Source organism: Brassica rapa, chromosome A04, assembly GCF_000309985.2.
Source record: "Brassica rapa cultivar Chiifu-401-42 chromosome A04, CAAS_Brap_v3.01, whole genome shotgun sequence".
Classification (NCBI taxonomy): domain Eukaryota; kingdom Viridiplantae; phylum Streptophyta; class Magnoliopsida; order Brassicales; family Brassicaceae; genus Brassica; species Brassica rapa.
Genome location: NC_024798.2, coordinates 1,174,792 through 1,190,584, shown reverse-complemented (window position 1 = coordinate 1,190,584; position 15,793 = coordinate 1,174,792). Strand labels below are relative to the sequence as shown.

General features: G+C 37.1%; 4 protein-coding genes and 1 long non-coding RNA gene across 9 annotated transcripts; 3 read left to right on the top strand and 2 right to left on the bottom strand.

The window, feature by feature from the left end:
- Positions 1–2,308: 2,308 nt before the first annotated feature.
- LOC117133557 lies at positions 2,309–4,030 on the bottom strand. The gene is made up of 3 exons (XR_004457436.1): positions 3,833–4,030; positions 2,578–3,384; positions 2,309–2,479 (listed from the first exon to the last, which is right to left on the bottom strand). It is a non-coding gene; the product is annotated as an uncharacterized LOC117133557 (long non-coding RNA).
- LOC103862894 (flavanone 3-dioxygenase 3) lies at positions 3,048–5,117 on the top strand. Its single transcript, XM_009140600.3, has 3 exons — positions 3,048–3,356; positions 3,760–4,007; positions 4,376–5,117. The coding sequence occupies exons 1-3, from the start codon at positions 3,105–3,107 to the stop codon at positions 4,947–4,949; spliced, it is 1,074 nt and encodes a 357-aa protein (XP_009138848.1). The 5' UTR covers positions 3,048–3,104; the 3' UTR covers positions 4,950–5,117.
- Positions 5,118–6,077: 960 nt separating this feature from the next.
- Positions 6,078–8,018, top strand: LOC103862892 (E3 ubiquitin-protein ligase RNF25). 4 transcript variants are annotated; one of them, XM_033290033.1, is made up of 7 exons: positions 6,078–6,330; positions 6,501–6,539; positions 6,622–6,759; positions 6,861–7,000; positions 7,092–7,143; positions 7,264–7,377; positions 7,426–8,018. In XM_033290033.1, exons 1-7 carry the CDS (start codon positions 6,193–6,195, stop codon positions 7,831–7,833), a joined length of 1,029 nt encoding a protein of 342 aa, XP_033145924.1. In that variant the 5' UTR covers positions 6,078–6,192; the 3' UTR covers positions 7,834–8,018. The 4 variants fall into 4 exon arrangements, with proteins under 4 accessions (XP_033145924.1, XP_033145923.1, XP_033145925.1 ...); XM_033290032.1 differs by having other exon boundaries at positions 6,079–6,330; positions 7,092–7,153; positions 7,259–7,377; XM_033290034.1 differs by having other exon boundaries at positions 6,079–6,330; positions 7,450–7,996.
- Positions 8,019–8,255: 237 nt separating this feature from the next.
- Positions 8,256–11,134, top strand: LOC103862891. 2 transcript variants are annotated; one of them, XM_009140597.2, is made up of 6 exons: positions 8,256–8,939; positions 9,007–9,193; positions 9,263–9,413; positions 9,518–9,721; positions 9,806–10,060; positions 10,138–11,134. In XM_009140597.2, the coding sequence occupies exons 1-6, from the start codon at positions 8,718–8,720 to the stop codon at positions 11,024–11,026; spliced, it is 1,908 nt and encodes a 635-aa protein (XP_009138845.1). In that variant the 5' UTR covers positions 8,256–8,717; the 3' UTR covers positions 11,027–11,134. The 2 variants fall into 2 exon arrangements, with proteins under 2 accessions (XP_009138845.1, XP_009138844.1); XM_009140596.2 differs by having other exon boundaries at positions 9,007–9,413.
- On the bottom strand, positions 11,134–15,454 carry LOC103862890 (nitrate regulatory gene2 protein). Its single transcript, XM_009140595.3, has 5 exons — positions 14,211–15,454; positions 13,953–14,137; positions 13,653–13,876; positions 12,330–13,196; positions 11,134–11,324 (listed from the first exon to the last, which is right to left on the bottom strand). The coding sequence occupies exons 1-4, from the start codon at positions 15,310–15,312 to the stop codon at positions 12,419–12,421; spliced, it is 2,289 nt and encodes a 762-aa protein (XP_009138843.1). The 5' UTR covers positions 15,313–15,454; the 3' UTR covers positions 11,134–11,324; positions 12,330–12,418.
- Between the last annotated feature and the right edge of the window lie 339 nt (positions 15,455–15,793).

Sequence of the window (15,793 nt, the reverse complement as noted above, 5' to 3'; positions counted from 1 at the left end):
TGAGATACGAGGACATCTCAGCAATGCTTGTTGCTTATGTATAATCACTGCTTTTATCTTCTGTTTTTATGTTTTTCGCTTGACTTTTGTAGCAGCGAATTTGCTAGCCGTGATGGCTTTGTTCAGTGCCGTGCGAAGGTTTTCAGAGGCCCGAGGCGAGTTCAAAAATATATTTTACATGATATATTTTTAATAATATATATATATATATATATATATATAATACTCAAAATTTTGAATTATTACATAAACATTTTTTAAATTTTCTTCACCAAAATTTTATCAAATAAAATTTTTAAACCATGAACAAAAAAATATGAATTTGTAATATAAATAAAATATATAAATTTTTGATTGAAATGTTGGTAGTTGTCAAAAATGTAAATCTTAACATTTAAATTAACTACAATAAACTATATATTGAAAATTATATTTTCTTTATCAAATTCTCATAAATATATAAAATAAATCTAACTCATAGCATATAAAAGAAAAGACTAATGTGATCAAATATTTACAGTTTTTTAGAAGTAGAATCTTTATAGTTTTATTTAAAATATATCAAAAATGATCATAAACCTAATTATTTTAAACAGAAGTTCAATTTAAATTCAAATAAAAATAAAAATCTAATTAAGAGAATATGTTAATTACCATGTAAAAGTATTTTTTTGGTAATTTGGGGTCCTAAAATTTCTACAAAATTTGGGGGCCCTAGACAAATGCCTTTTTCAAAAGCCTCTAAGCACGGCTCTGGCTTTGTTATCATCTTTTGTAAACAATTCCTCCTTTAATGGAGAGTAGTCATTTATAAAATCTCCTTTGACCAAAAAAAAGTATATATAAAATTATATGTATGTTATAACATCTATAGATCAAATGTCTTGTACTTTATGATCGGAATGAAACCTTACAAATTTTTTAAAAAATGATATGAATGACATAATAGCAAGGAGAGGGCTACCCACATTCTCTTATCTCCATTCCAAGAATGGAAGAGATTGCCTACAAGATTGCCGGAGAGTGACTACAAGATGCAAGAGATTTTTTTTTTTAATTACAGAAACAGTCGATGATACAACCAGAATCTAGTAAAATAAAATAATTAATATTAATTTGACTTTCATAAAATAGTTTATTTATAAGAAACAATCAACCATTTCTCACACAAATTGTCAGAAAAATGTAAAATATTGACATATTCCACACATGTATTAGTTATTCAATGATTCAAGAAATGCTGGTATTACATTTATAAAATAAAAAAAATTGCTGGTATTACAGAAAAGGTAAACAATTGTTGTTTTTACCAAGTAGCAACAAGTTTCTTCTGTCTCTGCGTTTAACGAAATGTATCGCCAATCTCTTATGGTTTAGCCTAGGCCTGGGCATTCGGGGTCCCAATCGGGTTTCAGTTTTATCCAATCGGATTTCGGTTTTTCGGGTTCATCAAAAACAGCCCCATTCGGTTTATATGAAAGTTTGGTTTGGGACTGGTTCGGGTTCTATCGGGTTCGGGTCGGGGTTAGTGAATCTTCAAAGAACCGGTACAACCCAATATACTTTTGGGTTCGGGTCCCAATCGGTTTTTCGGTTTAAAAGTACCTGATTTTTACTTATTTTATAACCAAAACATGAGTAAAATCGGTTCTTCAGTTTTAAAATACCTGATTTGTACCTATTTTGTAACCAAAACTTAAGTAATATCGATTCAAAAATAAGGAACATCAACCGTGATCATTCAAAATCAAACGAAAAGTAAACATATTTACTGATAAAAAGAAAACCAAATAAATAAAAGCATAAAACGAAAACCAAGTTCTCATGAAACGAGAAACATTGTTTAACGAAAACAAAATCAAAATATAAATACTTCAAGATTCAACGGCCATCTTTAACCATCAACCTTCATGTAATAGAACCACCAACCTTCATGTAATAGATAAGTATTTTAGATGTTTAATATTTCTTAATGTATTTTGGATACATATTAGGAATTGAGATCATGTTTGGTACAAGATCTTTTCGAGGTTTTGAATGTTTCGGATTCTATCGGATATCCATTTAGATTCGGGTTCGGTTTGGATAATACCCATAACCCGAAATACCACAAAACAAGATCCATTCGATATTTACGTCGGGTTTGGATCAGTTCGGATTCATTTTTATCGGATCGGATTCGGTTTGGGTTTTTGGGTTCGGTTTATTTGTCCAGCCCTTGTTTAGCCTAAGCCCATTATCTTAAAAGTTCATTTGCGGGTCCAGTGCCGACATAAGCCAAAGTCAACACGTTTTAGAAGAGAGACCCTCAAGGTTCATTATGTAACAAGGAGTGAAGACATATAATTGGAGCCACCAAGTTGTATTTGTCTCTCAACTTGTCACCACTTATTATTTTTTTCTTTATTTTTTTTTGCATTTCCATATTTCTCCTTCCATTGAATCTCACCACTCTCTCTCTCTTTATCTTCTTTGTTCCCTGATGCACAAGAAAACAAATCATCACTTTTATCATTCATCCAAAAGAAATCACCCTACCTAATTGATTGAGCCAAATACAGATAAGCCCAAGTTCACCTTCATATAAATCCAAAACCCATTACTCACTAGAAAAGACAACATTACACATATAGTAGTGTAATGATCTCCATGAACTTGTACCAATTCTCGACCTTCCTGATGACGTATATGCACAAAAAAGGAGATGTTTATGGTTTCCTATTAAAAATGAAAAAAAATAAGAATCTGTTAACATGATGACTCTTTTCATATAATAATAGTTTAATCTAAAAAGCAAAAAATGCAACTAGTCATACACCTTTCACAAATACCTTTCAAGCTCTGATGTGGCAACTCAAAAAAGCAAATGAGAATTCTTTATTTGAATGAAGTATCTAACCATTCATTTAATGTTTATGTATATGAACACAAGCCGGTAGTTTCCAAAACCGTTTTCAAATAGAAGAGAAGAAACAATGACCTTTTAAAATAAAGACCAGGTTATCTTCATGTGTATATAAAAACACGCTTTGCATGCTTGCTTACTATAAGTAGGAAGACAAGGTGAGATCCTAAAGTACCAAAACAGATTCTAGCAAAAAGCAATGGAGGAAACAAATAAAAATGTGCTTGGTGATTGCTTTACTAGTGCTATGGCACTCACTGAGTCAGGTGTCCCTCACGTGCCTACCCGTTACATTCTTCCGCCTTCACAACGACCAGTTCTCAGTCCAAGCATTGGCACTGGTAGCATCAATCTTCCTGTCATTGATCTCTCCTTCTTACATGATCCTCTGCTTCGACCCAGTGTCATCCATGAGATTGAAATGGCTTGCAAGGAGTTTGGTTTCTTTCAGGTAATATTCTTGTTTTCAGCTATATAAACTACACATGTATGGTTAGGTAAGACACGTGACAAGTTATGTAACTTAGATTCATGAACAATTACAATCCAAAAGTGTTATATTCATTAGATTTAGGCCATGTGTTGTATAGAGAGACTTATGAGTTCAGTTTTTTTGGTTTGTATTTCCACCAATCAACTAAGTCCTTATCAAAAAGATTTAAATGAAAAAGACAGTCCTTAGTTTCTGTTTTTATTGAGGATAAAAGTAAGTAGCCATGTGGACATGCTTATCTTTTTCTTTATTCTAATGTCATGTATGCTGCTCTGTTTCATTAAAACACACTACACTAATATCATTTATATCCCTCTTATTCAAGTACATAACTCTGATCCAAAACTTGCTAACTCAACAGGTTACAAACCATGGAATATCATCTTCAGTGGTGAAAGATGCACTTGATGCAGCTACAAGGTTCTTTGACTTACCAGCCGATGAGAAGATGCTTCTGGTTTCCGATGATGTTCATACGCCAGTAAGATATGGCACCAGCATAAACCATTCAACAGACAGTGTTCATTACTGGAGAGACTTCATCAAGCATTACTCCCATCCTCTCTCAAAGTGGATTGATCTCTGGCCATCCAACCCTCCATGTTACAAGTAAGTAAACATACCTAGGCCAACTTCACTATATGAATATCAAACAAAACTTGTTCACATTTTATGGGTAGATCTGACGGACCAGATGCCCTTCTTTGGACCAAATGCTCTAATAGATTCATTACCAGATGTCCAACCCTTCGCTTAGTATGACATTGTCCGTTTTGGGAATAAGCCCTCACAAATTTTTTTTTGGGGAAGGCTTCTCCTCAATATCATACTAAGCGAGGAATTGGACATTTAGTGATGGACATTTGGCTCTAGTCCGTCACAACAGTAGAAATATCCTATTGCTCCGTAGATGTTTCACAACTCGTAAACCTATCTAGAACTTAGAATTGATGTGACCTATCCTCTTATACTATCAGGGAAAAAGTGGGGAAATACTCAGAAGCAACGCATGTGTTACATAAGCAACTAATGGAAGCTATCTCAGAGAGTCTAGGCCTGGAGAAAAGTTACTTACAGGAAGAGATCGAAGAAGGGTCACAAGTCATGGCCGTGAACTGCTACCCAGCGTGTCCAGAACCCGAGATAGCCTTGGGGATGCCACCACACTCTGACTTTAGCTCACTGACCATCTTACTCCAAAGCAGCCAGGGGCTTCAGATAAAAGACAAAAACAACAACTGGGTCTGCGTGCCGTACATAGAAGGAGCTCTGATAGTGCAGCTTGGAGATCAAGTAGAAGTGATGAGCAATGGCGTATACAAGAGCGTGGTTCATCGAGTAACAGTGAACAAAGATGTCAACCGCCTCTCTTTCGCGAGCCTTCACAGCTTGCCAATGAACAAGAAGATAAGTCCAGCACCTCAGCTCGTGAATGAAGAGAAACCAGCTGCTTACGGAGATTTCAGCTTTAACGATTTTCTTGAGTATATCTCAAGAAACGATCTTACAAAGCAGAGATTCATTGATACAGTCAAGAAGAACAAGTTCTGAAGATGGTGTTGTGTTGGATTACGTGGAACCTAAGTAAGTTGCCAAAAATGTATTATTAATTAGTATATGTATTGTTATGAAACCACTAGAATTATTACAGAAGAGATTGTATGCAAGTGAAATGTACTTTGTCTATATGTTACATAATAAGCATAATTACTTGTCTAATTGCAAATGATGTTTCTTGTTTCTCTTGATAAAGACGAGATAAATCGTACAAAAATCTATAAAATTCATTGATACAGTCAAGAAGAAGAACAGTGTGTGAAGATGGTGATAATTCACAACAAAGAAGGTGAATTTGCAGCACCGTATCGAATTACTTACAGTCTACGGTAAATCAGCGGTGATAATAGTTTTCTCCGGCAAGCTCTGTTAATACGGCTCCGCCTCATCTTCTCGGTTCGGTCGGTAGATTCGCCGTTAAACTTCACTCCGTTATTGTTTTTTTTTTTTTAAATTTAAATCGTGTATCCTTTTTTATTTACGTTTTTAGCCGTTTTTTATTTACGTTTTCAGCCGATAAATATTGTTCATTTACTTGGTCTTCGTATACTTTTAAGTTGAACAACAACGCCCCATTTGTCAACGGTACCTGGATTATATACAAAAAGAAAACGTTATAGATTATGATATGGAGTAATCATTTCTGTGTGTATTATACTGTTAATGCTTAAAACTCAATAAAAATGGATATATATATGCCGACAAAATTTTCTATTGATGATGATGTTGTGTCCTAATTTGAATGCAAATATAGTTTAGTTGTGTAATTCAGTATAATTTTATGATTAGTAAAAAAATGCGAAATATCATTTTCTCCAAAAAAAGCGTTAGATTATGGTTAGAGAGTCATCATCTATATGTATATAATATGGCTAATCCTAAAAAAAGTCGGTAGAAATGAATATATACCTACACAAATTTCTAATGATGACGATGATGTGTCCTAATTTGAATGTAGATGTAGTTAAGTTGTGTAATACAGAATAATTGTATGATTAGTCAAAATAATTTGAACAGTTGTGAGAGGGTGAATTTGAGCAGGAATGATCAAAATTGGTCGAATTCAGTAGTATTGATATAATATGGGGGTCGTTCAAACAAAATAGAAAATAGTCTATAAATAAATGAATAATACGTGGCGAAAAGGAATAATAAATTACGGAAATTTTTTCTTCTGCTCTGCTTCGGACATCCCTCCCTCCGCTTCGCCGTCTCTTCGCTGTCCGCTGACCAAAAAATGACAGAGGAAGAGGTGGCGATGGAGATGGAAGCTGTAGAAGCAGTTTACGGCGATGAAGCCGTCATAGTGGATTCGTATCCTCCTCATCTTCACCTCCACATCAAGCCCCGCACCGCCGAGATCTCTTCTCAGCAGGTTTTGCTTCTTTTAAAAATCGAAACTTTACGCATTGGAGATTCTCAGATTAGTGTCTTTGGCTTTTTCGGTGTATTGGGTCGGTCGTAAAAAAGCTTTAAAGCTGAAGTGGATGCAAAAGTTTTGATTTTTATGTTATTTGATGACATTGTGGTAATGCTTACCTGCAGTTTGTGGAAGCTGTTGTGAGAATACAAGCTGGTCCTAAGGTACTGTTTGGTTTCAGTGTTCTAGTGAGAATCATTGGATGCCTTGTTTAGCTAAAAAGGATCTTCCTTTTTGTTGTTACAGTATCCAGACGAGCCGCCGGAGATTAGTTTGATTGAGTCTAAGGGTCTTGATGAGGAAAGGCAAAAGCTTTTGATGGGTTTTGTGCAAGAGAAATCTTTGGAACTATCATCTTCTCTAATGCTAGTTGCACTTTGTGAGGTAAGAAGAATTTTTAAAATTCATTTTCTTGTTTAAATCACTAATAGTATATGTAAGATTAGGCTCTCATGTTAGGATAACAAACATATGTATGTTTGTAGGAAGCAGTAGAGAGGCTGACGATAATGAATCATCCGGATGGTGACTGTCCACTGTGTTTGTATCCGTTATTCCCTGAGGATGGAGAGAGTGATCAAATGCCCTTTATGAAGCTCATGTCTTGCTTTCATTGTTTCCACTGGTAAAAGAATCGTTGACCTCTCTGTTACAAAATCATTTATATTTCCCAATATTTTAAGGTGTCTAATGGTTGTTTATTTTCAAGTGATCAGTGAGTGCATCATTAGGTGGTGGAACTGGCTTCACACAGAGAAAGAAGCTGATTCAGTGAATGGTGAGATAACGTGTTTTTTGATGGAAACTGGAAATGAAGAGGGAGTTCAATGAAATAATTTTAAATAAAATTAAGTATAATTTTAAATAAAATTAAGTGTTGCAGGTAACTCTGGATCAGTAGATAAAAGCTTGGGAAACTGTCCAGTGTGCCGCAAAGTTGTTCATGCGAGTGATATTGAACATGTTCTCGGCTTAGTCGGTGCAACTCAGTCATCTCAACAGGTGAGTCAGCCATTAACTTCTGATCATTTTTTTTTGTATTGATTCTAGCTTTCATGCTTTATGACCAAACAGGATTCTGGTGAGGTCCAAGACCCAGTGCTCCAGTCAGAGTCAGAGAACATGAGAAGAGAGCGGTTTGAGGCTATTCTAAAGACGCAGGAAGAGCAGGGTGGTCTGGTTCAACCAAAGAAAAACATATCGGTTGTTCCCGGTATGTATCTTCCTCCTCCACCAGCTCCTGCATCATCTTCATCAAACCAAGAAGAAGCTCAGGAACAAGGACAACAAGTGGAACAATACAAAGACGCTGAATCAGAGACAAACTCCAGCAGCTCCAACAACAGGAGAGGGAGAGGCAGAGGCCGAGGAGGTCGGGGACATAGTAACGTCAACAGGAGGAAGCAGAATCCTCAAGATCCAAGAAAACCTACGAAGCAGTGGGTGCAGAGGAGTTGACAAAACTTATGTATTATTTATATATATCGAGAGAGAGAGACAGAGATCAAACTCAGACTCAAAAATCTGTATACAAATACAAAAAAAAAATCCTATGGTCCGATTGGTAATGGCTGTACCTTTAAAAATTTTGCTGTAAAAAAAAATCTGGTTTTATATTTTATTGCTGTAGAATTTTATGAAAATCACTAAAAAATTGTTTTAAATATTTGGCTCTGCAGAGTACTTGTACGTAGGTTTTTTTAAGAACTGTGGTTTTTTAAAAAAATTTAAAGCTTGATTGCTCTGAATTTGGTGCTTTAGAAATAAATAGGGCTTTGGATAGCACCTACAGCAATTACCAATCAACCCCTATGTTTTCTCAAAGATAATTTTTATAAGAATTCTTACAAGGATAATTTTTTTAAAAAGAATTTTCACACATTAAAAAGAATTCTGACAAGGATAATTTTTATAAGAATTCTTACAAGGATAATTTTTATAAGAATTCTTACAAGGATAATTTTTTTAAAAATAATTTTCACACATTAAACAAAACAATCCAAAAGTGTAATTACTGTCAACAAAATGTGTAGGTAAATTTCTTTTTATATTTTTGATATCTACAATATGTATTTATTAGTTAATAAAATATTTAAAAATTCTTTATGAATCAGCAAGAAAGAGGTAGAAAATTCATTACTATGAAATGGAGAGACTTATTGTCACAAGAATCACAAGATTAAGAAGCCTCAATGTTAATTGGGCTTGGGCTTATTGCTTATTAATGGGCCATAGCAAATTGCTTAACCGGTTAAATGATATGGAGTAGAAACATTACTATTACCGGTCTTGTAGTGATCCCAAGTTAACTGTAACCGCCGGCGACTCTTCTCACTTCTCCGATGTCCTCCCCGTCTGCCGTCGGCGACCTCTTAGCCGCGCTCTCATACCGCCTCGAGAACGGAAACCGAGCCATCGAAGAAGAACTAAACGAGTCTTCTTCCTCTATGGGACGAGCTATCTCGGAGCTTAACCGGTCGCTAACTCTCGACACCAACGGCGAGGATTCTGGGTTTAGCGTTTTGGACGCGACGGTGTCTCTAATGTGCTTCAAGGCACCTCAGGTTAGTGCATTGTCTCTTAAAGTCTCGATCTTTACGCTGTTTGTTTACATTGTGCGTCGTCTCTCAGGTTTTTGATTCGGTGGTTGAGTTTCTGGTGAAGACTATTGTATCCGTCTTATCATGTTCAAGCAGTTGTAAGGTGATAAGGTATCACAATGATGAAGCTTTACAGTTTGGGAGCTTGAGTTTACCTCATTGCTCTGAGGAGTTGATTGAAATCTCTAAAGACATTATTGATAAGTTGGGGGTAAATGGTGGGTTTGATTTTAGCTTTTTATCTTTAAGTTTATTATTTTTGGTTACTTGCTTGGAACTGTTTGTAGGAAGACTAGCTACTTTGCTGTTCCAAGCTGTAGTGAGATCAGCAGCTTCAACATCTAGAAAGTTAGCTGGTGGAAGAAACATGGTTGTGTCTAAGCTCCTTGCTTACTTACCGAGAGAATCATCTATAGAGAACGACAAGATACCTCTGAGGTTTAACCTCTTGTCCCTAGCATTTGTGAAACTGAAGCATGTTGTTGCTCTCTTGTTTCAGACAAAAATGGTAGACCGGTCTGACACTTTTTTTTTATGACCAGGATCCTGTTCTGGTATCAAGATCCATTGTCGTTGAAGGAAGACGTTTCAAGAATCTTGAAAGATTTGGTGGAGAGGCCTTTCCTTTGTCTAAACAAGGAGCTCTTCGAGAGGGGAGAGTGGCGCGATGTCGTCGTCTGCTTAGCGCTTTCTCCTTCTATGTTCATTAACGCCAGAGCTCTCTTACATAAGTGGTTTTTGCTTACGTGAGTGTTCCTATCAAATTCGTGTCACATCTCTAGCTTTCTGTCTTTATTTCTTACTAATTGCGCTTTCGTTCTTAACGGCAGGGGACTTGCTTCAGTGTTTGACTTACTCGCCGCTTTGGTCTCTGCAGTGGTGGATACAGTTTCAAGACCAACGTTGTGGGGTATACCTATGGAACTAGCTTCCATGTTACCATTCTCTGACGCATACTTTCCTCACCAGTGTCAGTTTCTGAGAATCTTGGCTGGTCCTCTCACCTCCAACTCCCTAGTAACGTTAGCTCATAGTTGCAAGCCTACTCCAATAAAAGTCCAAGCATTAGATGACAAAACCGAATGGTAACTTAACATGACAATGCAAATTGATTCCCACATGTTTGATGTGTGTGTGATTTTTATGTTGTGTCTTCTTGCAGGGCTTTGGCTATTAACTTCCCAGATTGGTTTTACTTTGCTTCAGCTATGCTCTTCTCTGGAGGAAGTTCGTTAGAGAACATTCACCATAGATACGCCTCACATTCACAAGTGAGTAACATTATACCGCCATGTGGTGTGGAAGGCCTCTCCGTTGCTGCGGCAACATACATTGCTTGGATCCTGAACCCTGCGAGTGGAACCATTCAAGAATCACTAACTAAGTCTCTCATCAGAGTCTCAGAGATGTTACGTCGTAGTGAGACTACAACTGGCAAGAGAAAGAAACCAGCTTCCAGTATTGTGGATGACCTGGTCAGAGAGTTTCACAACAAGATCACCAATTCATTTTCTTGTGAACTAGATAACATGCAAAACAATCTGTTGGTAAGAAGAGTGGTGGTTGGTGTACTGATATGCTCTCCATATACAGTAACAGACGAAGAGTATGAGCTGGTACTGCACTATGCTGCAACTGGGAAGCATCTAGCCGTCAAGAAGTTGCGGTTTAACGGATTCAAACAAGCAAAGGGAAGCTCTAAAACATCCATGTTGCAGTCAAATGAAATAACCAAGGAGGAGGCTGTTGAAGGCACACGCCTTGTTTTCAACTTAACCGACACTCTGGAGAGTATGTGTGCATCGAGCTTTGAAGCTGAAGAGGACGCACATGAGTTTATCAACCAGTTTAAGCTAAGGTCCAGCAAGTACTTGGTCAAATGCATCGACCGCATGATTCAACTTCACTGCGAAGAAGATGGAGATCTGATACTAAACGACATAAACATCAGACTGGAACAATGGTCGATGAAAGGACCAGAAGATCCGCAGCTCAAGGAAGATCTTGATACCATTGCTGCTAAACTAGCCTTCATATTCTCACCTGTGTAGCTGTCACCAACTCACCCTTCAGTTTTGGACAAAGAACCACTGGGATAACACCAGGCAATAACATGTTTTGTAATGATAATATTGAATTAAGAATTAAAGATCATTAATGACATGGGAGAGAGATCCTGTCTATTGAGTTTTGGAAGGGGCACACATGAAGATTCGGGTTGACAACACCAAATCATGTTTCACTTTCAGACAAGAAGTGAAGAGTTGTCAGACTCGTAAGAATCCGATGGAGAGGGACCCCCACAACAACCCACTTGGGAGCTTAAATTAAGTAGAGACAACTACAACATCCTCTATATATTATTTGAGAAGCATTGCAACATTATTTTGTAGCCACGTGTCATCACTAAAATGATTCTTAGAATCCTTAGAGAAATAAGTTGGTCCATTTAAATATATAATAAACTTTTTATTAAACCACAATAAATGTATTATTAATGTGATTCATTATTTCCTTAAATAAGATTACGGAATTGCCTAATGTGGCTAAAGTATATATGATAATTAATGATTTTGAATAATAAAGATTTGATAAAAATAAGTGTGTATTATAATTATATTTATTTAATTTTAAGCTATTAAAATAAATTAAACAATCATAGTAACCATAAAAATTTAAAAAATTATTTATATATTATATTTTGAATTTTTAAAAACGAGTATAAATTACTAAAATTGTTAAAAGTTTTTTTGTAATCTATGATTTAAAACTTTTGTTATGACATGATATAAATAACTGAAAAGTAATATAAGTTGAAAGTCTCATTTAATAAGTATCAAAAATAAAATATATATAAATATATGTATCATTTTAAATTAAACTATATGCTATATAAAAATATATAAATATCGTAATTTTGAAATTTACTTTGAACATTTTTTTGATAAAAATTTTGAAAAAATATTGACAACTTAATTTTTTAAAATATTATAAATTACTTAAACCATTATTCCCACAGTGAAAATTTTGTTATCACTAATTTAGACTTTTTGCTATAATATATACAAATGATAAAAAAAATATGAGCAAAAAACATCATCTAATAAATATTAATATTAACATATACCATTTTACTATCATTTAAATTTAATTATATATCATATCAAATAGAAAAATTCGATTTATTAAATTTATTTATATGTTTGCACCAATTTTATTATATAAGTAGTAGATAATGACTTTTTAATTATTCAATATATATTTATTATTTCATAATATGCTATAAACATATAATATATAAAATAGTTTATATATATAATGTTCATTCCGCGCAAGGCGCGGATCTTAACCTAGTAGATTATTATTACCCTTCCCTCACAAAGTACTTAAAAAATTATAAGAATTGAAGAAGCTGCTATGTATACATTATACAATATAATGTCCTATTTGATAGAGTATGAGCGAGTGCAAACCGTTTGAAGAGACTCCATGAACAAAGCAGAGAAACTTGTTAAAGCTTGGAACACACCAGGCAACCCTGTCTGCAAGTTATTCAAAGTCATCGCTCTCGTCACTTCTATTGCCTTCGAATGCTTCACCATCTCTTCCTCCACTCTCCTTCTGCAAACCTCAAGCTCCGATTTCTTATCGCTTAGCGGGTCTCTAGCGTCTAACATGTGCTCAGGTCCTGAATCTGGTATACCGACACCGACCATTGAGTAGGACTGGTAGTACTTCCTCTCTAGGTTTCTGAGAGATGAAGCTTTCTTCTCCAGCTCCTTTGATGCTGAATCGGTTCTCTTCTTAATCTTGTGTTCATCCGCTTGCTTCGCGGATATCACGTGGACCACGTTGATGAAGCTTTTGATGGCTTCTGATGCGACCGTGTCGGGAACACGGTCGAGAGCGAGTTTCCACTCGTCGCAGAAGGCGTAAGCATCCGTTGGCTCTTTAACTGCAGCGTCTTCGTGGCAAACGGGGAGAAGTGTTAGTTTGAACCACGCGTGAACCGAGTGTATGAAGTCACGCTGGAACTTGATCACGTGAGTGAAACTTGAGTGCCAAGAAGAGACGGCTGATTCTAAGTCGCGTGTCGCTTGTCGGTGTAGCTCAGAGGTTGACTCGCCTTTGCTTGATCTGTTGATGAGCCCTCGAACTTGCTCTACGATGCTGTTCTGTGTCTCGTGGTATTGGTGCATGGCTTTCCACATGTACATAAAGCTGCATCATGTGAATAAAACACACAGATTAATAATGCCTCTCAGCTTTTAGTAACCAAAAGATATTTACATCTGATGAAACTATATATTATACGATCATTGCCACTTAGCTTTGAGACATAGTTACCAATTTGAGCAGTTTAGTAGTTACTTTGACAGGATAAGCTATAAAACTTTATAAAAGGATCCAAAAACTAAACTGTAGCACTAGATAAGAAAGGTAAGGGACCCTACCATATGCATATATCATTACCAAGGACCACAAAATTCTAAAAAGCATGGCTTCATAACTGTTCACCTACTTATTGAGTCCACAAGATTCTTTGAAAGATATGGAAAGTAGGTGGAAGTGAATGCAACACTGACTTTAAGAAACCAAATGGGGTAAATAAAGATTCCTTGCCAAAAACGTCAAATTCAAGAAAACCTTTTTGATCAAGCAGCAGAGGAAGCGTACCCATGACAAAGCTCAACGAGTTGAGGAACAAGGTCGGTATCACGAAGACTGATGATAGCGGTAGACGTGGTAGTAACAGCTTGAGATGTAACAATGATGAGTGACTGTAACCTCGTTATAGAGGCCTTTGTCTTGTCTAGCTTAGCTTCATCCTCTCCTTTATACTCTTGGCTTTGGAGTTGTGATAACTTCTTCTCATGCTCAATCTTCACACCTTCTCTAGCCTTAAAAAGGAAAGATTCATCACTTATCAGATCTCAGTTGGTGAAAATTCATCACAAGTAGGCTTTGATTTAGAACCTTGATTTCTTCGTAGAGCTTCTTCTCCCATGCCAAGAGACGGTCAAGGGTGGAACAAAGAGACTTGACACTGTTTGGTTGATCCAACGCCGTCGTGTCAAGCCTGTACTTAACTGCCAAGGGCGGCTTCGAGGTCCATGTCGAGCTCAGGCTGCTTAGTAAGCTACTCGAATGAATCACAGTTTCTAAAATGGAAAAACAAAAACCAAATCAAACTTAAACTCACAATTTATCAAAGAAACAGAACAATAAACTCACTCTTCAACTGTCCGAAACTCCGATCAAGCTGAGCTCTGCCTAACTCAAGCATCTGAGACACTTGATCGCCCGCCGCCGCCGCCTTGTCGAAATTCTCCTTGATGGAATCAGCAATCTCTTTCAAATCTCTATGCCTAACCACCATCTCCATCTCCATCTCTCCTCCACCGGTGGCATCATCAGCTTTATCATGATATATTTCTTTTCCAACACCAATGCCGTATTCTTGCGGCATTGGTGAAGGTTCTTGGTGATGGTAATGGCGATGACTCATCAAATTACGTGTCCCTACCTCTGAAACTGACTCCATATTGTCATCTCCCTCTTCGTCCTCCTCCTCCTCAGAGGAGCTAGTAGTGCTGTAGTGATCGTGAACGTCCCATTCACTACAATGCACTTCCTCTCTTTCCGTCTCCGTCTCCTCCTCCTCAGCCTCCTCTTCATCTACAGTACTGTTCACTGATTCAAACTGCTTCTTATTCTTCTTCATACTCGAGTCGAAGAAGTCATACTCTGACTTCTCCGACTCGGTATCATGGCTAAACGGATTATTATCTGGCTTCTGTTTCTGTCTCCTCTCTTGAGCCTTCTTATCGAAGAACTCGGAGTCAGGAGGAGACGGAGGGTAGAAGTTCTCCCAGTTCCAGACGGAGGAGGCGTGGGAGGGAGTAGCGGAGTAAGTCGAGTTCTGGTAGAAATTGGATCTCTGACTCATCGGAGAAGACGAAGGAGGGCTCGAGTCCGAGAGTATATGAGGCACCTTAGGCTTGTGTTGCTGTTTCCTCCGTCGGTTAGAGGTGATCGGAGGAGCCTGCTTCAGCTTTAGAAGAGGAGTGACACGTGGAGGGGTATGATTGGCCGGAGACTGTTCTTGAGGAGGAGGATTGAGGAATACTGAGGGAGTTTGATCGGATACGGAGAGAGGCTCGCCGGCGGCGAAAGAGGAGAGAGCGGATCCGGTTAGACGAAGCGATCGGCAGTAATCGGCGTGAGCGGCGGCTAGGTGGTGGCGAGCGTAGACGGCTTCTTTCATCAGACGGCGGCGATCTTTGCACCGCCGTACAGTGTCCTCGCTGTCGAGTTTCGACGCCGCGCATCCCATGTTTTTTTCTCTCACTTCAGTTATCTTCGTTACGGTGGCGCGTGGAGCTCAAGTCGGCACTGCATTATTCAAAAGAGAAAGAGAGAGAGAGTGTGCGTATATTTTTCCATTCGACACTAAACACTGTACTCATTTTTCTCATATTTATCGGAAAATTAAAAAAACATAACCGACAAAAATATATTAAAATATTGTTTTCCTCGACTGATAAAAACGAGTTAGTGACTGTCATTACCTTTCGGTTTATTTGTTAAAACCTTAGATTAAAAAAATAATTCGACATTTTCTGACACAAATATTAACCGTTACCAGAAGAACCTACATTACAATACTACGGTTTATAAGATAATTCACTGATGAGCTTGTATTATACTACTCGCTAACACTAAAAGACACTTTGAACGTGTGATTAAATAATTTAATAAGGAGATAGCTATTTCAATGATAATTATTTTTAAAATTGTTGGGAAGCAGCAAAGAA